At 38.6% G+C, this 27,584-nt stretch overlaps 3 protein-coding genes across 5 annotated transcripts; 1 reads left to right on the top strand and 2 right to left on the bottom strand.

The window, feature by feature from the left end:
• Nucleotides 1–8,344: 8,344 nt before the first annotated feature.
• LOC133739913 (probable methyltransferase At1g29790) lies at nucleotides 8,345–10,138 on the top strand. The gene has a single exon (XM_062167728.1). It carries the CDS (start codon nucleotides 8,531–8,533, stop codon nucleotides 9,803–9,805), a length of 1,275 nt encoding a protein of 424 aa, XP_062023712.1. The 5' UTR covers nucleotides 8,345–8,530; the 3' UTR covers nucleotides 9,806–10,138.
• Nucleotides 10,139–13,170: 3,032 nt separating this feature from the next.
• On the bottom strand, nucleotides 13,171–15,810 carry LOC133738631 (probable E3 ubiquitin-protein ligase ARI7). Of its 2 annotated transcripts, none has more exons than XM_062166206.1 (2): nucleotides 15,516–15,810; nucleotides 13,171–15,108 (listed from the first exon to the last, which is right to left on the bottom strand). In XM_062166206.1, the coding sequence occupies exon 2, from the start codon at nucleotides 15,019–15,021 to the stop codon at nucleotides 13,432–13,434; it is 1,590 nt and encodes a 529-aa protein (XP_062022190.1). In that variant the 5' UTR covers nucleotides 15,022–15,108; nucleotides 15,516–15,810; the 3' UTR covers nucleotides 13,171–13,431. The 2 variants fall into 2 exon arrangements, with proteins under 2 accessions (XP_062022190.1, XP_062022189.1); XM_062166205.1 differs by having other exon boundaries at nucleotides 13,171–15,044; nucleotides 15,516–15,809.
• A 249-nt stretch (nucleotides 15,811–16,059) lies between these two features.
• On the bottom strand, nucleotides 16,060–21,871 carry LOC133736739 (auxin response factor 5). Of its 2 annotated transcripts, none has more exons than XM_062164335.1 (14): nucleotides 20,954–21,871; nucleotides 20,641–20,753; nucleotides 20,289–20,387; nucleotides 20,129–20,185; nucleotides 19,856–20,008; nucleotides 19,652–19,736; nucleotides 19,425–19,515; nucleotides 18,760–18,924; nucleotides 18,543–18,665; nucleotides 18,349–18,424; nucleotides 18,075–18,210; nucleotides 16,781–17,994; nucleotides 16,520–16,710; nucleotides 16,060–16,429 (listed from the first exon to the last, which is right to left on the bottom strand). In XM_062164335.1, exons 1-14 carry the CDS (start codon nucleotides 21,051–21,053, stop codon nucleotides 16,300–16,302), a joined length of 2,733 nt encoding a protein of 910 aa, XP_062020319.1. In that variant the 5' UTR covers nucleotides 21,054–21,871; the 3' UTR covers nucleotides 16,060–16,299. The 2 variants fall into 2 exon arrangements, with proteins under 2 accessions (XP_062020319.1, XP_062020317.1); XM_062164333.1 differs by having other exon boundaries at nucleotides 16,781–18,000; nucleotides 20,954–21,865.
• Between the last annotated feature and the right edge of the window lie 5,713 nt (nucleotides 21,872–27,584).

The following is a 27,584-nucleotide window of genomic DNA, read 5'->3' on the forward strand; positions in this document are numbered from 1 at the left end:
GATACCTGAACTTACAAAGTTATCAATGTGATACCTGGACTCATTTTTTCGTATCAATGTGATACCTACGGCCAATTTCCGTCACGGAGCCGTTACTGAAATTGGTCATAGGTACGATGTTGATACGAAAAAATGAGTCCAGGTATCACATTGATAACTTTGTAAGTTCAGGTATCATTCTGAAAGTCCCCTAAGTGTCCAGACACCGTTGGTGAATTTTTCCCAAACTGTATATTAAAAAAAGAAAAAGGTGTTCAACTTATAAACTGTATATTAGAAAAAAGAAAGTATCTCGCTATCGGGAGTCAAATCCAGAGAATCACATCTACCAATTTAAGTTGGGCTACAGCGTACTGGTTTGCAACTTAGCTAAAAATGCAATTTACCATTATAAATACGAACGGTTTCGGTTTGACAGATTCGGTCCGTTCGTGTAAATTGCAATTTTGGATGCCTTAACGATCATCAAATTGGCTGAAATTTTGCAGAGATGATCTATACATTAGGATCTAAAAACTGAACGGCTAAGATGTAAAAATGTGATCGGAAAGTGGGTCAAAACTGGAAATCCGCACCTTTTTCTTCGGTGCGGATATCCGCACCTGAGCAAACTTCTATATATATATATAGAATTATTCTCAGGTGCGGACGTCCGTACCGAATTTTCGGTACGGATTTCCTGTTTTCGACCACTTTCCGGCCACATTTTTACATCTTAACCGTTCAGTTTTTAGGCCCTAGTGTATAGATCACCTCTACAAAATTTCAGCCAATTTGGTGATCGTTAAGGCATCCAAAACTGCATTTTACACGAAGGAACAGAATCTGTCGAACCGGAACCGTTCGTATTTATAATGGTAAATTGCAGTTTTTGATACCTTAACGATCACCAAATTGGCTGAAATTTTGCAGAGGTGATCTATACACTAGGACCTAAAAACTGAACGGTTAAGATGTAAAAATGTGGCCGGAAAGTGGTCGAAAACAGGAAATCCGTACCGTCCGCACCTGAGACGGACTGTATTATATATATATATATATTCCACTGCCTGGAGTCGAACCTGGATATCAGTTTAAGTTAATGGTTGGCAACTTAGAAGAGCAATAGGTATATAAACTGTATATTAAAGAAAAATATTATTCCGCTTATAAACTGTATAATAGAAAAAAGAAAGTATTTCGCTGCCGGGAGTCAAACCCGAAGAATCACATCTAATAGTTTAAGTTGTGCTACAACAGATTGGTTTGCAACTTAGGGCTAGTTTGGGATTGCTGTGACTTTGAAAAAAAAAAATGTAACTGCTGTGTTGTGAGAATAATCAACTGTGAATTAAAACAATTTCATATTTGGTAAATAATACTTTTAAAAGTGCTGTCAGTACATAAAACAACTTCAGAACCTATTTTATTTGAAAGCAGCTTTGATTGAAAATTATTTACCAAACTGTATATTTGTATATTAAAAAGGACAATATTTGGATGACCACATTCCTAACCAACTGTGAGAGAGACATCAGCCGCACACATTTTTTTTTCCCCCAACACCTTAAGGAACTTCTCTTCCTCCACCCATGTAAATTCGACCCATACCCAACAATCTCTCCCTCATCTTCTTCCTCTACCCAGATCACTCTACCATCAATCTCTATTTTCAACCTTGCCAATCGTGGGCGCCAGGAGTATCTGGGTGAAGGACGAAGATGTTGAAGAGGACCAAAAATTCCTGTTTTTGATAAGGATGTCCATTGAAGTTGAGGAGCTCGAGCAATTAGTTTGGTGTTGGGTCATTAGGGCTTTGAGTCTCTGGGCTGAGAGCTTGGATTTGCGAGAAGATTGAGGCCATAACCAAGAGTTGAATAACTGTGAGAGGAAGAAGAGAAAGACCTGAAGAAGAACTGTAAGAGGAGGAGGAGAAGGACCTGAATGAGATATAATAATAAAAAAAAAAAAAAAACATGTGTTCAATTTTAGGGGGGTGTATTCAATTAGGAGTTTATAGGATTGTTTTGTATTTTAAGAGTCCTTTAAAATCTTGTGGAATTCAATCAAGGTTTTAAAAAGTCCTTTTAAATCTGATGGTATTCAAAAGCCCAACGATTTTGAAAGATTTTATTAGATGCTTGATTTTGTAGGATTCTAGGGTGCTTGGTATAAATACCAAACCCTATCAGAAATCCACCCTCTAGACGTGAGATTTTGACGTCTTTTTCTTTTCTTCCTCTCGCACTCTAAAGATGAAAAGAAGTCAAAGAGAGAAGAAGATCTGACCTGAGAAGACGAACTGACCTGGAGCTGACCTCAACCTGTGAATCTTGTGGAAATCATCACTTGTTAAAAAGGTATTTTTTATACGCATGTTCAATGTTGATTGCAATGGTTTTAGCTATTAATTTGATCAGGTTAGAACGTTTATGCAGACATATTATTCTTCTTTTTGACATTGGAAGGACGTTTTTATTTGATTTGCTCAAGGATTTCATGTACCTAGCTAGATTGCGTATTATGTGTTGGATTCTGCCTATTTGGTTTGATATTATACTTGGCTTCTTTTGGGGCTTTTTCTTTTTGTCACGCCCCGAATTTTGAATAAAGAAAATTCAAATCCGAAACCCGAGAACAAACACAAGAAAACACATATAGAAAATTTTTCATTTAAACTAAGCAACAAACAAACTGAACTCACAATGTCAATACCGACTCGTTATTTAGAGTCACATATTACATTACAGATAGTTTACAAATCAAACTGAATGACAATTCAATAAGTAAACACACCCACCACAACTCACTACCCAGCGGAAGACTTAAAACTAAGAGCACCCGTCCACGTCCACGCCATCGAACGTACACCTCAGCTTTGATAATGATCACTCGATATTCAAACCTGCACAATAAACCCTACAGCATAGAATAGTGCACCGGGATTGAACAAAACAAACCCGGTAAGCCTTTCAGCCCGTATGAGTAAACTCAAATAAAGTGACTCACGTCACGCATGCTTATAATCTCTCAATTCGTGAGATAATTAAAGCAACAATATTTAATTCCACAAAATACAACCAAACATCAAGTTCATATTATCACAACGACAAATCACACTCACTTCCCTTCAACATAAAGCATTTGTCAAAACGATGACCTCACAACTCATTTCCCAATCACTACAGATCACAACCCACAACTGTACCCACAATAAGAATTAAGCAAAATCAGTAATCCCTGCATAGAAACTTAGTTCAGAAGATCACATGAAAACAAACAAAAGAAATCATATAAATCCCTGCATAGAGTTTAGTTTAGGAATTTACATTAAAACAAACAATTCAAAAAGCGGTAATCCCTGCATATAATTTAGTTCAGGAGATCACCTAAAATCACACAATTCAAACAGCAGTAATCCCTGCATATAACTTAGTTCAGGAGATTACATAAAATTCAACAATTAGAAGGAAAAGGAAAATCAATGAAGAAGTCAAACAACTCACACTAAAGTCAATGATCACCCATCAACTCCAAACTAAAGTCGATAGTCGATGTTCACCCATCGACTCCAAATAAATCATCTCACAACAACCCACTGCATCGTAACCTGCCCCCTTGACCAAGGTACAAGCATCCGATGACTTACACCCTAACTGTATCGTAACCTGCCCCCTTGACCAAGGTACAAGCATCCGATAACTGTATCGTAACCTGCCCCCTTGACCAAAGTGCAAGCATCCGATGACTTAACAACAGGTTACCACTGTAACCATCGGACTTCGGACCACCTGGCCCTCAGAACAAAACCCCCCTAACATGTTACCACTGTAACCGTCGGACCTCGGACCACTTGGCCCTCAGAACAAAACCTTTTAAGGAAATCCCACACGACATCCCAATGTCACATCACATTTTCAATTCACTCTTTCAACAATATAAACATCAAACATATACATATCACAGCGCCACACCATCCATATATACATATCTATCCCACGTAAATATATATATACGTAGTCATTCACCAGGAATGACCACTAATACCAACTATAATTTTATAAATTAACTACTCGAAAATCATTTTATATCAAAACCATGTTTTAACTTACCCATGAACCGTTGTCGATCAAGTTCATATATTTTAAAACAAATTATTTGTTTTGAAAATGATTTTTCATGCTAACAATAAAATATACTAAAATAAAACATAACTAACTTATCAACCGAAACACCGTGAGACTTACTCACCTCCAAATCCTGCTACGTCTTCTCTAACAGCCAAGATACGATTCACAATCGTCCGCCAACTCAAATCATCAATCACCTAACCAAATCAAGGCCACACTCAATACAACACAAAGCACACAATTCACAAAACACAATTATACTACGATCCAACAGTCGGATCCTCATCCGAGACCATCCAACGTCATCAGAACACTTCTACGATCAACAAATCAAAACTACAAGTCGATCAGACGGCCAAATCCTCACGAATCGAAAACCGAAACGAATTGAAAACCCTAAAACCCTAACATGCATCAACTTTCTCCAAAATAACCTTATAATATATCAAAACGACCGTATCGATGCGTAGATGCATAAACTGAAAACAGAACACAAAAATATGGTTTGACGCGCTGCCATGAGCCGCCACAAGCGACGGGTCAGTAGGCGGTCAACGGCGGTGGTCAACGCCAAGTCAACCACCTCCGATGCAAAAGTCGTCAACTACAAACATGTTCAAAATGAAGAGATGAGCCACCTTCATACCTGGAGCAAAGTGAGATTCGGTCTAGATCGTCCTAGATCAAGCTTGGAAATTGGATCATTCTCGTGCGTCTGATCAGATCCTAGATCGAATCAGGGATGTCGAAAACTTCAAACCTTGATCTACCACTCTACACTCAAAATCGTGATACAAGGCCTATATGGGGATGATTAGTAGGATGAGCCGATCCCAGAACCGTGAAGAAATCGTCCGGGAAGTCGCCGGAGATCGGAAAACCGTTCAGATCCCGAAAGCATAACTTTGGGCACTCCGATCTGCTACTTCCAGCCGTTATCGTCGACGGCGAGCACCAAAGGGCGGTCGGCGACATTGGTCTGAGTCCGAGATCGGTGGTTGCGTCGCCGTTGGTGGCCGGAGGTGGAAGATTCAGTCGGGTCGGATTCCGGGTTTCGCCTTGGGTCGGGTTGCGCGGAGGAGAGAGAACATAGAGAATTCTAGGGAAGAAAATGGAAATTTCGGAAGTTTTGGGATTTATGAAAAAATCCGGAATTTTCTTATATTTATAGAAATTTTCCCAAATTTCAATCGCTCATAACTTTCTCATACGAACTCCGATTCTTGCTTTCCACATGTCCACGAACTCGTATCGACGCGCTCTACGACTTTTGTGGAGGAAGTTTTCATAGAATCTAAACGTATAAAAAGTCAACCTTTGTGAACCCCCTAAAACGTGCACTTCAAATAATTATTCGTCCGAAAATAATTTCACTCCACCCTCGAACCACGAAATCGTACAAACGAACACCTTATTAATCCCAGCAAACATTTAGGAATTAATAACAAATTTCTGAGGTCTTACAATTTTTTAGGCTGAAATTTATGTTTGGCTTTGTATTGGACTATTGAGCTTATTATAGACAGAGTGATGTCCTTGTTTCTAATAAGTTATCCTGATATATTCCAATGAGAATGACGAGGGTTAGTTTGCATCCAAAAATATGTTGTTGCTGTTGAAAACAATACAAATCTTGTTTTTGTGATCGGGTGCACACAAATGAGGTGGTCAACTGTTGGTGCATACACTCGCTAGCTTTAGAATTATGCCATTTAAATCCATATATATATATATATATATATATAGCTCCCCTGGCTCAACACATTTGCATTCTTCCACTGATTGTAGATTGCTATATGAAGAAGTCCTAGTTAATTAAGTTGAAAGTCGAGTTACATTGAAAGCCTCCCTTGAAGCAATCAATAGAATTGTATGCTTAATTTTAACCTAAACTATCAACTGCTCTTGAAGCTTTGCAACTTGAATTGGTGCTTGCTGATCATTCAGGAAGTTCTCAATTGTGAGTTGCCTTCTTCTTCTTTTTTCGTGTGACCATTTTTGGCTTCAGATCCTTGTTCACTGCTTATGTACTCTTCCTTCTGAATGTATGGGACATGTACCAGAATCTAACCTTCAAATAAAATAAAAAAGAAATTGTGAAAATTTGATGGCATTTGAATCAAAAATGGGAAAAAAATGATTTGCCAAGCATTGGCGGGAAAGTGGAACATTTTGTATCTAGCTAAGTGATTTCTTTTTCATTTATTTACACCCTACTTGTCTTCTCTTTCAAATTTCTGCATTGTCTTTTTTTGTTTTTTTCTTAATTTCTGCATTGTCTTTTCTCCAGCTGATCTTACAAGCTAGGTGCTCTTCTTCCATAAATTGTAATTTTAGCTAACTCTGGAGAGCTTTACTTTGCAGGAGAACCATCAGTTTCTTTTGTCTTTGGGAAGCTATAGCCTTTGGTCTTTGAAACTTAATTTGAGGTACACTTTGCTTCAGTTCATGAATTTTAACAAATTATAGTGAGGATGTCCTCCACAATGTATTGCATCTTTTAGCTATAATTTTACTTCATTTGGTTTGTGTGCGGCTCCCTATTTATTTTTCATGTGATTGGTTATGATTTTGATGACTTTGTATGGAAATGTGGAATATGTAATCTTGAATAGACTTTCTTTCATAATTGGAGACTAGCTATAATCAAACTGCTCCTTAGTAGTGTTACTGATGCAAATATATATGTATTCTAACTAACATTTAATTAAACTAGCTATGATCAGATTATAACCTTATAGGTAGGGGACTTATAGATCATACAAATATATAGGTAATCCAACTTGTGCATTTTACTATATATATGCAGATTGTAAATTTTGTAATCATGGTACATATTGATCTTGAAATTAAATGATAATTACCTTTAGAAGACTATATGCTTGTTGTGACTTGTTTGCATTTGTTGTAATTGCTCACTCCATCGAGGACTTTTGCATGCTCACTTGTGCCTATCATCTTCATTTGTGTAACTAGGCTAGATTGAATCACTCCATTGAGGATTATTGCATGTTGGACTTGCTCTCATAATCTAATCTACATCTTATTTAATTGCCAAGTTGAAATTACGCTAATTTTTGATGGACTAATGAAGTTGCCTTGATGGTGTTGCAGATAGAAAAACTCAATGGAGTTGGAAATTGGAAGAAGGACAAGGCGTGCAGATGTTTTTATCTTGCAATAACTTTGTGCTAGTTGCTCTCAAGTTCCTTCCACACAAGTGGCCTATAGAAGCAAATATATGTGCATAGCTTGTTAGGAGCCACAAAAGAAAATAATGTATTGTTGTTTTCTCTCTATGCCAACTACAGACACTGATCCACACCTTATCAATTATGAGTAAAAATGTGTATATCACATGCTTGTCAATGAAAATTTGTGGAATGATTTTTATGATTTTTACAGTAATACTACCTAACTTGTAAGAAACCTTCTCTCCACTCTGGTCATACACTTTGCTATCATCACCTAGAACATGTCTTGTACATTGTCTAGGAAGTGGTAATATGCCATCCACTTCGTCATAAGCACTAAAGGGCCACAAACTCCCCAAAATCTTGTTATGAACCAAAATGCAATTGGCCAATCTCAGAAGCTATCCATGTAGGTTATTGTTTTTGTAGGATATAGATGCAGCATAATATAAGTTAGAATCTATTAAAATCCAAACAAATATTGCTACTACAATACAATAGAATCTGTTTAAATCCATATAGAATTAAAACAATCCATGGATTCTGAAGAATCCACGAGAATCCACGGATTGTTAAAAGTCAGACAGAATCATTTAAAATCTAGATTGAATACACCCCCCTTAGTTGATACACAATGGGTTTGGTTAGGGATGGCTGACCACATATGGTCAGCCAAGTATTGTCCTATTAAGAGCAAGTTCACCCGTTGGGTCACCGGGTCACCCATTATTCACTGCTTTTTTGTGTTTATTTCCACCATCTGGGTCACCGGCACAGTTTCCAAACTAACCTGGGTTACCGGGTCAGTTTGCATGTCACGAAAGTGATTTTGGTGACCCATGTCAGTTTGAAAACTGTGCCTATGACCCAGAGGGTGTAAAAAACTCCAATTGTGCATTGCAGCAGGGTAACAGTTTCGTGAGCGAATCGAATGAGGACAGGGAATACATTTGAGTGTGCCATATGGGAAGAAGGATCAAGAGTGGAGCCACGTTATGGTCATTTTCCTGAAATTTCCTCTATCTCTGTTTTGGTCATTTTCGTTTCCCACAAAGCCACGTTACAACCGCAACCGACACAAAGCCGTGACAAAAGCCACGGGAGGGAAGTCTTAAATTCAGTAACCACTCTAACAAATCCTACTTACCAACTCTCTAATCCTCTCCCCACTGCCCTCCACTCCAGTTGCCTAGTTGACTTGACTCAAATCCGCAGCTAGCTTCCAAGATGGGCTCCGTCTCTCTGAAGATCGGCGACGGCACCGCCAGATTCCGACGCGCCACCCTGTGCTCCTCCGCCGTCAACATTCTGATGCTCTTCTCCGTCCTCACCACGAACCTCTTCGCCCTCTACGCCTTCACCTCCTCCCCCTCCCCAAAAGACCAGCAGCAGGCCCAGCACCTCCTCCACCACACCCAGAAGAACATGTCCCTCATCTCCGAGCAGGTCTCCCTGATCCTCCGCGAGATCGACTCCTCCCAGAAGAAGCTCGCCCAGATGGAGAATGACCTCTTGGGCTACCAAACCATCGATCTTTCCCGCCCCAATACGCCTAATGAGCTCAAGAGATTCCTCCAGCATCACACCCTTCCTCTCGGCAAAGACTCGAGAACCGGGATCACCGAGATGGTGGCCTCCGTGGGACATTCCTGCGAGAAATCCGGGGATTTGTTGTCCCAGTACATGAACTACAAGGTCTCTGGGCCCTGCCCCGACGACTGGAGCCTGGCCCAGAGGCTGATTCTTCGCGGATGCGAGCCTCTGCCGAGGAGGAGGTGCTTTGCCAAGACCGTGCCCAAGGTTGGTTTAACTACTTTTCCGCTTTCGCTTTGGAAAAATGTTAGTGCTAAGAGTGTTACTTGGAGCGGTCTAGGGTGTAAGAATTTCGAGTGCTTGAGTAGTAAGAAATTGAGTAGGGAGTGCGTTGGTTGCTTTGATTTGAGTAATGGGGGGGATGAGAAACAGAGATTTGTTAAGGCTAGGAGCAAGAACGATTTCGTGATTGATGATGTGCTGGCTTTGGGAGGTGGGGGAATGAGAGTGGGGTTTGATGTTGGAGGTGGCTCTGGTACATTTGCTGCTACAATGGCGGAGAGGAATGTGACTGTGATCACCAACACTTTGAACATTGATGCCCCGTATAGCGAGTTCATAGCTGCTAGAGGGCTGTTTCCGCTGTTTTTGAGCTTGGATCATAGATTTCCTTTCTATGATAATGTGTTTGATTTGGTTCATGCTGCGAGTGGATTGGATGTTGGTGGAAAACCGGACAAGTTTGAGTTCTTGATGTTTGATATCGATCGGATCTTGAGGCCTGGAGGTTTGTTTTGGTTAGACAACTTTCATTGTGCCAATGAAGAGAGGAAAAAGGACTTAACCAGGTTAATTGAGAGGTTTGGATATAAAAAGCTGAAATGGGTTGTTGCAGTAGATGCTGCATCAGGGTCAAGCAAATTCGAGGTTTACTTGTCCGCAGTTCTGCAAAAACCAGTAAGACTATGATGTTGATCAGGTCCTTGTCACAAGAAACTGCAACCTGATGCTCTTAACATCAATTGCTTGTTCCGCACAGAAATACACTGCTTTTAACACGGTCGTGAAATTCCTTCAAAATCGCAATAAGGGCATCAATTGCTTATTTTCCCTACTGCAAACTGGTGGTAGAGGATGAAATCTATTCTCTAATTGAAAAGCTATATTAATGCTTTGTTCTGTACTGGTGATAGGGATATTTTGTTCTGTGGACAATGAGTTGTTAGGACAAGATAGAATTAATATTTTGATGCATTTTTTGAATCTATTAAGGTATTCAATATATGTTGTATTCTTTGGTTATCATGGTCTGAGTTTTCCTTAAAAATTTGAAGAATCAGCTACGCTAAGCATTTTCAATTCTGCAGTTGTATCCAATAAACTAGTCACTATTACATTGTAGAGGATGAATTCTATTCTCTTAATTGAAAAGCTATATTATTGCTTCTTCTGTACTGGTGATAGGGATATTTTGTTTTGTGGACAACGAGTTGTTAGAAAGTGATAGATTATGCATTCTTGAATCTATTAAGGTATTCAATATGTTGTATTCTTTGGTTATCATGGTCTGAGTTTTCCCTAAAAACTTGAAGAATCAGCTACACTAGGCATTTTCAATTTTGGGGTTCTAGCTAATAATCTAGTCACTATTACATTGAATCGCTAGCTGTTGTTTGGCCTCCTCAAAGTTGCTAAAATACAACTGAAGTACTTGAATCCTCGTCTGTGGATTTCACTCTATATTGTTCTACCAATCATTGTGCTACCTTCTTTTTCTGTGATCAGTTTTCCTGTATCATACTCGACTTGCGACATCTCATCTATTGAATCAAAAATAAAAATAAAACACTGTAGCTACTTTCATGTTTAGTATAGATGAAAGTTTGTGGAGCACATAATGAGGTTTTTTGCATCACAAACTGTAATTTAGAGCTGCTTTTAACGTCAATTATTTGAATGATTGACTAAATAGCTAAAATTGGAGAAAGATCATTGTTTAAATGTCTAGTCAACCATAAGCTTCTACAATTTTCTCGTCTAGTTACCAATAGATTCAATACTACAACTGACCTTGCTTCTGTATGAATATAATATGATCAATCAAGCTGAGACCGCCTGCAAAAATTACACATGACACAGAAAAATGTTATGATATGACGTGCCAAACAAAACTACCACCTAGAGCCTCAGATGATAGTAACAGCAATGCATCACAAAGAACAGGTCCTCTTTGTCCCAGCTACGTATGGTTCCTTGCCACCTTCTGGTTCCTTCCTTTTCAAGCCACCAGTAGAACTTGAACAAAAAAGGGGCAACAGCTGAGGCTCATCAACAGCCATTGGAGAGCACGTGGCCCCTGCAGCCGTTCCACCAAGCCTGCGCCCAAACAGAATAGGAGCCTTGCCATTGCTTGGCGGAGGTAGAGTTGTTGGAACACCACCTTTGTTTCTTTCAGGACTAATCACCACGTTGGCTCCCATGATACGAAAAACTGAAACATCAGGTGCGCCCCCCTGAAGTAGAGAATCATTACGAATATGTGTCTCCTCCGTGCCATTCTTATCAAAGTGCTCCTCCATAGAAGGCTGTGGCACTGATGATGATGACGAGGACGGTGATGGTGAGGCAGGAGGAGATGGGATGCAATGGTTTAAATCCCATGCTAGAGCATCACCTTCACCATTCCAATGGTTTAAGTCCAAATTCAGCCTCCCATAATTCACTTCCCTTGGAGATTCATGGAGATCAGATGGCGGCAAAATATGGTTTTCCAAACCCTCTCCATCTACCACATTCAGATCAAACAGCAGTTTGGCTACAGGTAAACCAGCCCCTGCTGCTGGTGTTGAAGCAGATCCAACACAAGTTCCTTCTTGATTCAGATCAAAACCGCCTAGGCCCTTTTCTTCTTGCTTTGGTTCTTGAGCTGCTTCAATCATTTGAGAAAGATCTGGTTCTTGAGAGGCCTCAATCACTTGATAGGGTTCTGGTTTTTGAGCTGCTTCAATCACTTGAGAAGGTTTTGTCTCTTGAGTTCCTTCAAGTGCTTGAGAAGGTTTTGGTTCTTGAGCTGCTTCAGTCACTTGAGGAGGTTTCGAATTGATCATGCTCTCCTTGTCGAGATTTACGTCAACAGAATGACTTTGTTCACAAGGAGCTTCCTTTGGTGAAACCTCAACTGGGTGACCTTCTGTTGAGATTTTTTCAGAAGATGCTTCATCGTTGCTTCTCTCACCTTTTTTCTGGTCTCCCTTCTCCAAAGCCTGCACGTGAATGTTCTTCTCAGCCATGGCCAAAGCCTAGTGCATTTTGAAGAACAGAAAATCTGATTAATAGGTTGTGGAGGAAGAGAAAACAAGGAGATAGAGGAAGAGGAAGTCGTGCAAGACAAAGAATTAGTACTCAACTAGAATTCAGATTCCTCTCTAAAAAGGAGATCAATCTTTTCCTACAAAGAAGAGGATCTGTTTTTCCCACAAAGAAAGAAGTTTAGTTTATTTCTTATTCATCAAGCAACACACCTTGAAAAAGGGTTGAAGAAACACCTAATTGGGATTTTGAGGCCCTAAAGGTTTATGTGAGATTGTTCCTTCGAAAAAACCCATCACGTTTTCTCTCAATCTAATCGTCCAAAACTACTGCTTGTATTTGTGTTTCTATGGCGTGTAGTAAAGAACATGTGAGAAATCTTATAAGGAAAAGCATGATTTTGTACCTATTTGCAGTTGGTATTGTGATATTATTTTCCTGATTTGAAAAGCACAATAATGACAGAGTCTAATTTGGTTATTCCTATAAGGAAACAGGATCCGGATTACCTTATACATTACCTAAACTACTTATATCTAATTTGGTAATAATCTCTAATGTTTTGAATTTTATTCATCACTCTGAGGTAGTAAAATATCAAGAAGAGCCTTTTCAAAAAAAAAAAAAAATGAAGAGCTGCAGTTTTCTCTAATTGACTTGATTAAGGTTCTGTCGATACATCGATATTGCGATCTAATATGTCCTTTTTTTCAAAGAGTATATATATAATATATCTTCTTTTTCCAACAAATGCACTATACTACTAATTTTTTTTTTTCGATATGTCCATAAATTCTAATATTTGAGTGCCAATATATTTGTGATGGCCGATTTTTTGAACCTTGGACTTGAATCAGCACAAAGTTCATTCTTTTCCCGACGATTACTAGAATACAACAGCAATAGGGTCTCTTGCATACTTGCACTGTTAACTGTCCTTTGCTAGAGTTGCATGCTCTAGTTTTCTCAGTCAAACATAAGCTGGATCCATTGAAAGTATTAGGCAGTTCCAAACAGCGGCAACAGATCAAAATAGTATATATACCAGGCACATTTTGATTGATTTATTGCAGCATAGTTAGAATGAAACAGATCAAACCAAGTTATCACATGGTTTAAGTTTATAAGACATAGAACCACAAGGAATTTGAGAGATACATCCTACTGGAGATGCATCAGCATCTCTAGACATTCGATAACTAGCTAAATTCTCAATCAGATGATAGTACTACTGAATACTGAAATAACAGGAAGCATAGAAAATGACAAGGTAATAGCAACATAAACTAGCTAGTCTCCACCTCCGAGAGGCCATTCTCCAGGGCTGTAACCAGCTTCTTAAAATAAGTACCGGTCACATTTGTCAATTGTATGAGCTTTAGACGGAAGTCCGGGAACTTTTCCAACGGGGCCCAATCCTTGACAAACTCTATCATTTCAGTCTCGGCACATTGGTGAAGCCTCTCCAGGCTGTGCTCTGCTTGGCCCTGCAAGTACTCAAACAGCTGCCGCTTCTTGTCATATTTATTTTCCTCGGGTATGTAATAACCATATGCATAGGTCCATTTGATCACCTGCCTACATTCAATTATCTGTTTCCATGCCTCCATAATGAACTCGAAATCATTAGTCTTGGTAAGAAAGGGAATTGGTTTGCTAGCAAGTTTCACGATGTGCACTGTTTGCGCCTTACGCAATGACTCAACTGCCTTCTTCTTTGAAGCTTGATTGTTTGCCCAGCGCACATAATAATGATTGTATCTCTCTAAACTCATCTTTAGCCTCTTCCTCTCCCTTTCACTCTGACTCTCCTCCTTCTTCGCATTTTGGTTTGCAGCTCGATTGAAACTATTGCACTTGCAACCAAGTGGCCCGAGGCATAACCAGCAAAAGTGATGCCCACAAGGCGGACTGCACCTCATGTGATTACACCCATTGTTCTTCTCAATCGGTGTTTTGCACTTGGGACAGGGCTTAGTATTAACCACTATCCATTGTGCATTCTGGGAATCATCCTTGTTCTTCATTATCCACTTTCCCACAGTGTCGCACTGAACGGGACTATGAACCTCCTCAACACAATTCCAGCAGAAGCTATTTGAGCAGATGCAAGAAACATCATAACAGCTTCCATTTCCAGTCAAATCTTCATCAAACACTTTGACAGCATACTCACAGTCAGGAGCAGGGCACCACTTCATCTGCTTATGCTTTTCGACATAAGATCTCAGAAGGTAGCGCTTATACCTCTCAATCTCGTGATCATGTTGGTTTTTCAACACATTTCGGATCAAATCCCGATCAACTGCTGCACTACAAGATGGTTCAGGACATCTCAGCATCAAACATCCCGGACCATCGTTAATCGATGTGCTAATATAACCTGTCCAACAATCTTTACAAAAAGGATGACCACAAGCAGCTGAGAAAATAGTACCACCGGCTAATTCATCGCATGAATAGTCATAGTCATCAAAACATATTCCGCAATTGACACTACCTAATCGATGCAGGAATACCGGCTTCCTCAACAAGCCTGCTGCTTCCCGGACTTTGTCTTCATCAGAAAACCATTCGTCCTTCAGTCTATTGACCCTCCAACTAAAGTGACATAGTAGGAAGCATGCAGCGGATTTCGATATGGACAGGACAGTAGACACTCCTGCAATATCATCCTCCTGAAGTTGGCCAATTTCTTCTTCTCTCAGTAAAGTATAACCCTGCCGTGGAGACTGACCCTCCCCAGAGAACACATTGGCGTCTGAGTTTCCTCCTTCAAGATAATTTGAGTCGTCGTCAGAGTCCACATTTACTTCTTCTTCAAGATAACTGGAGTCCTCGCTAGCACTACTTCCACTGCTGCTCTCCCTTTTCATTATGCAGATCTCTTTCTTGTCACCTATAGAAATCCCAGTTTAGATTGCAATCTTATAGCAATATCAAGTGGGAGTCTATCAGGAAGCCTACATAGCACACTATCACAATCACAAAGTATCAAATTTATATGTGAATCTTCCTAAAGTAGTGATTTTTATCCTCGTGGTTAATAAATTTTCACCTCACAATCAAAACCATCACCACAGTTAAATTAAAAGATATCAAATTTGACTAATTCTTGCAAATACAGAGCAAATTCGAACTCAAAACCTTAAAAAAAAAAAAGAACCACAGGTAAAATCTACAAAAAAAAAATTACGGTCACCCTACTGAACTGAAAATCTATAATCACAATCACCAAGAAGACAAAACCAGAAAATAATAAAAGAATAAATAACAGAGATAAAATAATCCGTACACGACCAAACCGACCATGATGATCACAGCAAGAAGCAACCCAAGAATCGAGAAAAACCAACCTCAGAATCCGTACCTTAAAAGAAAGAAACCAATTATCCTAGAACCAGCGATCAGTTGTATCTACAGCTTCATCTTCTTCATGCAACCCAGGAATCGCAACAAAACAAAAACAGAGGACTCACCGTGGCTCAAAATCCAACGTTGGGTTTGTACGGTTGGATTGGTACGGGATCAGGCTTGGAGAATTAGTAGAGTTTGGGATGTGAATCTGAAGCAAAAAGGGGTGGAAGAGACTTTGAGGAACACAGAGAAGGACGAAGGAAGCGAGGGTCATTTGGGCTTGGGTTTAGGATGGTCTAATTGGAATTTATCCCTACTACTACACATTTAAATATTCTAATTTAGGAATTAGAATATTGTTTTGTTTTACAAAAAAGTGAAAATGATTCATTAATTAAAAGTCAAGGGACTTAACCAGGTTTTTGGAAATGTCATCAAAAATAAAAAAACCAGGTTTTTGGAAATTCTTTCCGGTTAAAATTAGTTTCAATGAAAAAATTACAGTGTGGTAATTTTTTTTTTTTTTTTTGTTCCTTTAGAAACCACAAAGCTCTATATATTACACGAGTAAATCTAATTTCAGATCATGGTGAATTACTGATTAATACAAAGCGAGTTATTAATACATCATCAACTCCACCTAAAGCACATTAGTGGCCACATGAACCGGCCCCTTTGCTTGAGTTTGAATAGATAGTAAGTTCAAAATATATATATAAATGTATATATCAGGCTTGGATTACAGGTCTCATCAAGCCGAGACCACCTCAACAATGCAGCAGTCTAGTTACAAGTCTTTACGACACGGTGGTGTTCATCCCTTGCAAAGCAGCAGCGCTGTTGAGAAGCTTCATTCCCTCTTCACTCATCTGCTGAACTTCTGTTGGCGAAAGGATTCTGATGCAGCGCACACACCCCACAAATTCCCTGCATTTTTTTTTGTAAAGTAATTAATTAAGAGCCATCAGAAGCTGCTTGTCGAAATGTCAAATGTTAACAAGAGAAGGTTTTACTTACTCCCAAGGATCATCCCCGACAAGTAGAACATCGTTCTCATAGTCCACATAAACTAGTTTCCACCCTGAACCTCTTGGGTCGTTAAGCAGCCCTTCCAGTCCAAACATGCACTCAATTGCAGAACATAGTTCCTCATAGTTTGTGTAACTAGTAACATCAATTGATCTACCAACAGATCCCGCCTTTTGAACCTGTCAGCCAAATCAGCCAATTACAATTTTATGATGGTAGCTAGAAGGACTGAATAAATTGCATACGTACCTTGGTGTAAGTTCGCACGGGTGGGACCACTTGGTGCCAGCTATTCTGCAGTAGACTGCTCTCATCAAGATCAACATTGCTTGAGGATGTACCACCGGAGTTGTCTGCCAGTTCTTGCCTGGACAAAGCGTGAGAATCCCCTAGGCTTGCAGAGGTAATCTGGGACTGCAGATCCTGACTCGAGCTCAAGTTGCCAACCAAACATTCGGAAGGATTCTGGAAGTCGGCATGCTTTAGTTTAGAGAACTCATCCATTATGGTGCTTGTAACAGAAGGGTCAGCAACAATATTACTCACACCAGTACCAACATCAACAGAGGGGCAACCATAAACCCCACTTTGGTTGTTGCTCTCATCGGACAAATCTCTCAGACTGCCCGAGTTGGGAATAGAATTAAAGGCAGATGGGACTTGATGGGATGAAGTGAGCTGATCAACTTGCGGTAAAAGCCTACTGAGGCTATTATCCCACATTTCCTGACCCATTGAAGTTGGGGAGAAATTATTTGCTTCAGTTAAAACAGATGGAGAGTCCTGCAACCCATATGCAGACAAAGGCCCTGGTGATCTCAGTATCCCAGCAAAGGGTTGGTAGAACATGCATTCATCATTGTCTAAGGATGGAAGTGAACCATTTGCACTATTAAAATCTGACTGAGGTAGATCAGTTTGTTGGGAGTGGTAGAGTAATGATTCCATAGGTTGCTGCATAGGCCGTGGGCTAGCTTGTAATTGGCCCTGGTTCTGGTTGATGCATGCATTGTTATAAGGGCTACCAGCAATCCCAGCAGCCAATTTTTCCTCATTGCCCTGTCCTGAAGAGCTTAACTGGCTTAACTGATCAGTTGAAAGATCAGGTTCTAACTTCGTTTTGTCAGTGTTAACTCCAACTGGTGTCTGACTTCCAAACTTAGCTGTGGTGTTCAACTGGGAAGGGTTTTGACTCTGCAGAGACATACCTTCAGAACAGTAAACCAGATTCTTTTGGTTCATTTTCGCCTGCATGGCCTGCATATCTTCTAGTGGACCTCCATTAGCAGCCGATTCCTGTTGTAGAGCAGATAATGTTCCAGCCTGGCTAACTTGAGGTTTTAGTAGCATATTAACTAGCTGTTCTGAACATAGATTTGACATCGGATAAGGAAAAGAGTTCATGTTTCCAATCTCAGGAACCCGGATAAAAGGTCTTTTAATCATATTGGCCCACTCAGTTTCTGCACCTGATAGCAAGAGAAGTCATAAGAAACACATTTAACAAACTTAGCCGCTGGAAAACAAACCAAAGAACACTTACCCAAGTATCCAGAGTGAAATGGACGTTTAAGACTCGAAGTCAGGGAAGGAAATATGAAAAGACTTTCAGGAGTCTCAACTTCCCATGAGCTGACCCTATTCTGTTTATCGCAACACCCCGGCTCGTCCCACTCTACCTGTTAATAGCGAAAGCCTTTAAGAATCAACTGTAGAACTACCAAAGCCCAGAAACAAAACCATTATTCTACTGTTCATACTTGATATGAACACAAAAGCAAAAGGAGTTGGCAAAATCCAAAATTGTTTCAATCTACCTGAAGATTTCGCCACTTGGAACCAGGCCATCTCAGTGGATCGAAATCACTAATATTAACTATTGTACCCATGTATCTGCACAATTTAAAGAAGGTTAACCACTGGCTTTTGCATAATCAAGCAAATGAGCACTCCACTATAACATTTATAATGATGTATCAAGCAGAAAAAATTGATTAAATGTAGACCTTACCTACGCTTGCCGGACTCCTCTGTCTCAAACATCATTCCAAACCTCATGCCAACAGACAGTTGGGTCCCATATAGAGCCTTTTGGAATTTGACCAAAGGTATAACAAATTCTGAAGGACATGCCCTACAATTGAGTAGAAATGGTAGTGCCATCAAGTAAAGATACCCAAAAGAATATTATAACTATAACTAGCTGAAAGAACACCCATGATCCAAACCTTGGATTGTAGAATATAGTGAATGGACTTCGATTAGCAGCAGCATGAGCTGCAGCAGCAAGGACACCGATATGCATGCTATCAGCAGATAGAACTGAGGATGGTAATGTGGTCTGCTGACGATTTGCTCGCCTTACGCCAACCAATAGCTGTGACTTCTCATCCCTAGTAATAGTAACAATAATATATACAATAAAGAACAGTAGTAACTCATTGCATCATAATCCAATGCATGATGTGTTGTTTATCAGGCATTCTAAAGAAAAACTTGGTCATGAAAAAAGTAGAGATTCTAAACATATTGAAAAAGACTACATCTCATATTATTTAGCAAGCTTAAACCAAGATTAGGATGAACTTTATGTTACTCAGATTTGTAACTTTAAAGCATTATGACTAAGAACCTTCTCGCAGCTGAGTCGATTTATCTTGCTCAAAAGCTAGTGAATTTTATAGCTATATTGATTCCTCCTCAAATTTAGCAACAGACTCCAAAAGAAAGCTTTTTTAGTAAAATCTGTGAGAAGCTCTTAGAGCATGCTGTTTGCATAAGCAGGCATTTTACCCTGTCATGCTAATGGTTTTATGCCAGGCTCTTTTTGTCCATAAAACGTTGAGGCCAACTTAGTTCACAACAATACTGCAAGCATGTCACTACTATGTACCTGATAAATAGCACAGAATCGCCTGCTCTAAGCCTCTTTGTGCCAACAAACAAACTCCAACCAGTTGTGAGAAGGTGGCGCTTCGGTTGGCCTACGTGCAAGGACAGAAATAGGATATGCTCAAGAAAAATGTAATAATAATCTGGCAGATGCATTCCACCAACTAAGTTGAAATCTAATTGTTAATGAAATCAAAAGATGAAAGCAACTATCTAAAGCACTCTCACCGCGGTAAATGTGGCGAAATGTCCAGGTATTATCATGCAAGTCTCGGACAACAAGTTCTTGGGTTGGCGGTTGCATTGTGAAATCCTGGCAAAAGTTACGACCAAAATGTAAAATACACATGATCCTCTGTTTCAATAGAGCATGAAAAGGTGTCCTATTGGCAAAAAAAGAGGGGAAGGAAAAGAAAAAAAAAAGGAACTCACCAAGGGAGGAAAGAGCTTTTCTGCTGCCCTCCGCGGCACAGAGAAACCACCATGTGTGCTTGTATCACTTGCAGTCAAAATTTTGCAGAAAAACTCACTTGGATGCTTGCTAGGCTTCAGTCCAAAGTCTGGTACAGGGAAAACATCTTTTTCCTGATCCAATGATGAAGTAGTAGTTGGAAGATGCTCAATCAAACATTTGCACAACTAAATCGCTAACAATAGCGTGAAATGTAATAAGTTCAAGGCACGTATAAAAGTAACAAAGCTTACAGAATTGACTGGTTTAAGACACATTTGTGTGAAGATCTCATCGGTTTCTTTGTCTGCCTATAGAAACATAAACGGAGGGTTAAACACAGAAGCTCTTACAGAAGTTGATGATGGCATGTTCATCCCAAAAACAAGTGTGAATTGACCAAAGACAACATACGTGTAGCGTAACATTTTGAACTTGGCATAGCAACTGAGACGGGAGATTCGGATAGTTGGGAATTTGCGAGGTTGCCATTCTCTTTGTGGAAACTGCCACCTGCATTTTCATGAGAAGCACTCATCAGTTTTCTCAAACATGATGGAATGAACAGAAGCAGATCAACTTCGACACTGCGAAAAATATGAAGAATACTCCCACAGAACTGGAAAGTACAAAGAACACTACTAATACTACTTCTCTGTTGCTTCTTTTATTATGTCTTCACATAACCCCTCTACGGATTCACTTGGAACACCTCTAACTTAATTCAACACTCATCTGCTGAGACAAAACTGATGATGAATCTAACCTGCTCGCTGTGGCCCTGAGGGAAGTAATAAGCAAGACTCCCCACTTGAGGCAAACAAACAAGGGGGCCGGCGCAGGCATGCCATAACTCGGAATTTATGGCCTTCCGGGACCCTGAAAATAAATAAGACCATATAGAATGAGGCACAATATTTAATAACTTGTGCTAAAAATTAACAAATACACACCTTAATTAACAACATCGGCTTCAATATTCAATTCTCATCAACCTCAAACAATACCACCCAAATTCAAAAATTGAAGTAAGAAGAAAAAGAAAAAAAGCAACGTAGGAAGGGAACAAATTAACAAACCAGAATGATCCTGCAGTTCTTTTAACAACTTCATCTCCTCAAGTATACTAGACTGTGCTCCACTAAGCAACCCTCCTCCAATTCTCATCTTCTCTTCCATTATGACGTGTTCTGAACCAAAAGAACTCACCTTTCACATCTTCAATGCAAAACCCAGAACCCAAATAAAAAAAAGCCGGTCACTTCCGACCAAGAAACCTCTCATTTTTTTTTCCCCGCTAAAAACTCCAAAACCTCCTCTGACTGACCCAGCTCAGCTTGTCTCATATTCCTTCAAATTTTACTACTGACCAATTTCTGAGAATCCTATAAAACAAACAATCCAATCCAATCCAATCCAAATCTAACAACACAATGCAGCAGGGGGAGGACACAAAAAGCAGAAGCCCTTAGAGTCCAACCAAAACCAAGGAACAGAACCTGCACAAAGGCTCTTTTTTTCCCAAGTAGGGTTGCTTCTCCTCTGGCTTTGGCTCTCCTCTGGCTTTGGCTCTGCCCATCAGTGATTTGCATCAAAGGCACGCGGACCAAAGCATGAGCTCTCAATCGAGTACTTGTTTTTACTCTTGAAAAGAACCAGACCTTTCAATGAACCCCCACCTTTTTTTTTTTTTTTTTTTTTTACACAAAGAACCAGAACTCTAAAACTCTCTCTCTCTCTCTCTATATCTAACAAAGTGTAGTCTCTCTCTGCGCTTTGAAACTGGAAAAAAGAGTGTGCATGCTCCAATCCTACGCACACACTTTCTGTATAGGGGGGTGATTCCGTTGCAGCTTTAAACTGTTTCGGAATATTATTTATGACAAAATTCTTTTTTTTTTTTCAACAATGTAATAAAGAAATCTGAAAGCAAAAGCAGAGCAGAACCAACTGAACACGAAAACAGTCCAGTACAGTGAGCTACCTCCAAGAAAATGAATCAAATAACAAATTTTCATGACAAAAGATCCATGAGAGATTTTAATACACATAAATATTAAATAACAAAACTTCGGCGATACGAGAAGGAAAAAGTAATTGAAATATGTGTGTAAAATTTAAAGCCAGATGTTGGATATCTTTAAAAAATAGCAAAAATCCGTAAACAAAAACAAAATGAAACAAAAAAAAACAGAGAGATTTTTAAAGAATGTCATGCATTTAAAATTTGCACGTGGATTACGAGGATTTGCAGGGTCCTATTCTCAGTCACTTTTCCACAGCTACTACTACCATCTTCACCTATCTCTAATCTCCTTCTTATTTTATATTATTTATTTATTTACGAGAATAAAGAAAAGCTACTTTCCGAGGCTACTGTTATTGCGTCTGATGTTTTGACTGATCGTCCACGCGTGCCGTTCACGACAAAAATGAAACGGAGGAGGCGCACGTTAACGGGTTTGACACGTGTCATATTCTTGTCTGATCCGTCGCGGCGCCGTTTCTCCGTTTCACACGTCTATTCTTCCATTTTCACGGCTTTAGTCTCATCCGGATCCTCCCTAAGATTTCCACGAGTATGATTTTTTTATTTTTTTTTTATCAAACCACGAGTATGATTTTGATAAACAAATACATGATACACTCTTAATATGGAAATCTTATAATAAATAAATAAAATCTTTATAAAAGAATACACTTGATATGAAAATTTTATAAATTAATATTGATAAATTTGAATGGAGACTTATCTTAGTTAGAGTCACATAAAAAAATTAGATGATAAAGATAAATAATTGTATTGGTTAATTTAATTATACCAAAACATTTTACATGAAAGATGATAGTCATAGTTTGATTATCGTGGTAAACTATTTATGTGTACAGTATTTCGTTGCATGGAGTTCAGATATTTGTAATTGATAAGCATGTGGGAGAACATTACAAGAAAATATATGTTCTAATCTATACTTAGAGAACAAATATTCTAACGAACCGTAATACGGTTAAGATCTATAAGAGGAATATAATGTTTTAACAAATTATTTGCATGAAGTTTAAGAAGTTCATGTCATCTCTTTATAAATTGAGTCCTGGGTAGCAATTAAGAGTGGGGAAAATCATTCATAAGTAGTTTAAACGTGATACTATAAATTAAAAATAAACATAGATAACATTCATCATTTCCAAATATAAAATTTATATATCTACTCATCACTTAAAACAACTCAATTAAAAATTTACGTTTTAAACATGCCCTATGTTAATATTTTTGGCCTCCCTCATTAAATGAATTTGTCAACTTACCCTAAGAGGAAGCCATAAGTTGGAAGAAGGCACCGTCACTAATCCATTGATCCCAAAATGCATGTATATTTGTACATTCTGGTACATCCCGTTTTATATAGAGTCGAGTTTACTTTGGATTTTATGATTATAAAGGGGGATTGGTCCACATCACTTATAATTTTATCTTTATGAGTATCAGACTTTAAAATGGCAATTGATATGTATATTTGGACAGACTTATACTACATACTTTGGACTTTTGGAGGATCCACTAAGAAAAAGGGGGTGTCACGTTTCCATATTAGGTGGCTCATGCCGAATACATGATCATGATTTAAGACCTATAATATCCACTAGTCATTTTTTACGAGAGCAATAAATTTAAAAAGAAAAAATTCTATAAAAATTTAAACTTACTTAAATGAAAATATCGGTAATAATAAAAGGGAAATAATTCATACAAATAATTACAGACTGAATATCATAACTTAGAGCTGTAATGAAATCAACTACAAAATTAGCCTCTCCATAAAGAGAAATTCTTACATGGAGAAAACGTACTACGTAGCGGTGGGGTAGCCCAATCAAAACTTAGAAAATTTTAAGTGTGTTCTGAATTTATCCTTAGTTATTAAAAAAATATATCCAAAACACCTCCTTACATGTTCACTGATTAGGCAGCCCTACCCATTACGTGGTACGTTTGCCCTACGTAAGCGGTAAGAATATCTCCTCGATAAATATCTTCAAACAAACAGTCTCCATGACCCGCATTAATTGATATGTTATGATGATATCTTTTAACAAAATCTTTACTTCTTTATCCACTCTGCTATTATTATTTGGTGCATGGCATGGCATAATATGCATGGGCAAAATCGTCATACCAATTTAAGCTTTTGCTTAGTGGAAGTGTGGAACCCGACCTAACACAATAGATTTCACGGCCCCGCAAAATTAGAATATCCAAGCCGTTGAAATTGCGAGACATGACCCACAACTATTTGGTGGGATTGGTTCGATCACGGTTGGGGCGATGCGACGTCGTTCTATGATCGAACGGTCCGTTTGACGCAGAAATCGAGTAACAGTTATTGGACGGAATAGCACTGTGTTCAAGGGCGTTGAAACTTAAACTCACCCTATTCTCGGCTTATCATATCCCAAACACCTCTTGATCTTTGACGCGTGTCATACATGCACTGGACCCATCTGTGCGACCCAGCTCAAATTTTCATTTGCCTTTCTTTTTTTTTTGTGACACATAATGGTATCGTCTAATGTATAATCCACTTCTTGATCTTCAATATGTATCGCCCTCTCTTTGGTCTCAATTCATCTGGTGCGTTTATTATTCAATATATCTATACTATTATTAAGAGAATAGGCTTTGTTAACCAAAATTGAAAATTTTGACAGAAATGATCTTAGAACATTAAAAACTTTGAAAATTAATTAAATCACAAGGGTCATTATGATAATTGCAAATTATATTTTTATTAACAAAAATAAACAAAATAAATCTCACAAATTCTACTTTTTTCTCCCACTAACTTCTCTCTGCAATAACTGTTTTCATCCATTATATTTTTATTTTATTTATTCTGAAAAGAAAAATACTTCTACATGCAGAGCATGTGTAGAGAAATGCTAGTCTAGATTATTTTAACCTGATGATCGATGAATACTGATAAATATAACCATGTAAGATTAAAGTTTCAAAATAGTTAAAAAGATAGCGCAAAGCATAGTAAAGTTCACTATCCCACATGACCATGCTTGCAATTATTTGACCGAGAATTAGCTATTGGACTATTGGAGTAGTAGTTTAGTGGTAATACTATAACAAATTAATAATAGAATACTTCTTGTCATATGATTACTTCGACATGCCACTGCAGTAAATTTTTAAGCCTCAAATCAATTAAAAAAAAAGTGGTATTAAGGTAATTACCACAGCATACCAAGTTGATAAAGCATCATAGATGATTAAGGTTTTGGTCGAGTGAGGGTGTCAACTTTAGAAAAGAAGCAAATGATTAAGGTTGTTATTGACGTTATAACCTATCATTATGACCCAAAACAAGAGAAATAATTAGAGCATTTAACCATAGTAAAAATAATAAAGAGAGTACGCCCAAATAATATATGATGTGGTTGGGTTGGGTTGGGTGGGCCGGGTGTGGGGGTCCGCACCCGTGAATTGGAGTGTGATAATTGAGAGCGAAGGAACCCAAAAACGAGCGTGGAATGAAGGGGACATAGAAGCAGTAGAGTGTGTAGGGATGCAAGGAGACATTCGGCTCTGAAATATTATGATGAAATATTTTGTCTTATAGTCTTCTCCATACCCTATTTTCATTTTATTTTTTTGGGGGGTACTTTATGGGTATGTGGGCCGAGATTCTAGGCAGCTTTAAGGGCTTTTCAGATTGAAAAAAGAAGAGGAAAAAGGGCCTTTATTTTGCATTTGGTCCTCATTCTACTCATTGATCTAACCCACTATGGCTGGATCCATGCCGGTTTGATTAACGAACTCAAGACCTCTCACTTACGTAGGGATAATATATGTCACTCGATCAAATAATTTTAAACTAAAATATTTATCATAACTAAATCAAATATCAATCTTCTTAACCAAGGGTATATCCATTTACATCTAATTAGTTGTCAATGTGGCGCAGAGAATCTATATGGACTACTCTGGCATTCTTTTCTTTGGGGACATTATTATGGAAACCATTTCCTTGAAGATAAGTGCATGCCATGGGGACAAATTTTAATTTTGTAACAATTTAAGTCGAAATATTGGGCTTGAAGAGTCATTTAAAAGTGTAAACCCAATTTTCTTTTCTTATGCGGGCTCAAAATTACTACCTCAGAGCCCATGTACATAATTAGCCAAAAGTAGCCCATGTATGATTCAAACCGAAAGCCCATCCAACAAATTCACACAAAAAAGACCATGCTTTCGTTTGGTGTTTGCTTCGTAAACCCTAGCTACGGTTGACTTAAGCGCCAAGTAGAAGAGTTGAAGGTTTCAGCTGCTAACTGGGTACTGGTATTCAGATCCTCTGGAGTCTGAACTCTAAAGAAAATGCCTATACTGCTTCTTCTTGATTTGCTTTCTGAAAATTGAAGCATTTTGGTCTCTAGGTTTACTTTCCTGTATGGTCATGATGTTTGACACTATGAAATTGAACACTGTTAGGAAGGTTAAGTCTTTACAAATTGATGCTGTAGTTTCTGTTCAATTGGATATTTGACCCAGTCATCATTAGTTGCTGGTAAAAAATTCAACATCTTAGATGAGAAAGCAGGCCAGGAATGCATTTCTGGAATTCAATCCTTATTCCACTGTGAGACTAAAAGCAAAGTCATCAGGTACCTTTCCTTGTCCTTCAAGTTAAGCAATACATAATAATCTTAATACTTTTAGTGATTAAGTGCAAATTAGTTGGTATATACAATAGTCGAGCATAAACCTTTGTCAGCGTCTTGTTATTGAATGCTGCAGGCATGTGGTGCGCTGTACTTACTATTTGACTGGTCTTTAATGGTGGCCGTTTGTGATACGCTGTTACGAAACGTTTATTGTAGCTTGAGAAGTATTGCGAAACATTAGGAACTCTGAGCTGGAGTTACTAGTCAAATGGTAACGTATCATCAAAATCTGAACTGAAAAAGCAGAAAGAGGTGATGGGATGGAAAGAGGGGAGTCGTCTCAGCTTAGATCAACACCTCAGTGGCTTAGCCTTAGAGTAGGTTTGAATTTTTTAGGACAGACTGCATCCTCTGTCCTGGAACTAAGCTCACCCAAGCATTAGTTCATTGAATAACTAATAAGCTACATCAAACCCTGGTGACAGAAGTTCTAGAGCACATCGGGGAATGGAAGGACTGTGCATATGGATTTTTTTTCCTTATCAATCAACTAACAACTACTGGGAGATGTAAAATTTTGTGCATTAGTAATATGATGGAGGGTGGTTATTTGATAGAGTCAGGAGGCTGCTGTCATAAGACAATAACATACAAAAGCTAAAACAAGTAAACAACACTAAGAATAAAGTTTTGAGGGGCAGTCAGTCCCTATAGTGGGGTTTCTTTGCAAATTTTGCTCCTATTAAGTTATCCTATCTTCAAGTAATGAGGCTAAACATCAGACATTTTAGTATGGATGGGAATTAATGATAAAAGATCCCAGATTATTTATATTAAGAACTGCTACCAAGAAATTGCTTAGGTTTTCTGAAATTTTGCCATATGACATGTTTTCTTTTGTTGTCTATACAAAATCGGTTCATAATTCACAGGAAAAGAACAGTTCAATTTGGCACCGAGCTTCTTTTGTTGTTTTCTTATCATGTTCTTCAGGATCTATGAACCTTATTTGCTGCTGCAGAAGTCATTTATGCC

This window comes from Rosa rugosa, chromosome 3 (genome assembly GCF_958449725.1).
Source record: "Rosa rugosa chromosome 3, drRosRugo1.1, whole genome shotgun sequence".
NCBI lineage: Eukaryota > Viridiplantae > Streptophyta > Magnoliopsida > Rosales > Rosaceae > Rosa > Rosa rugosa.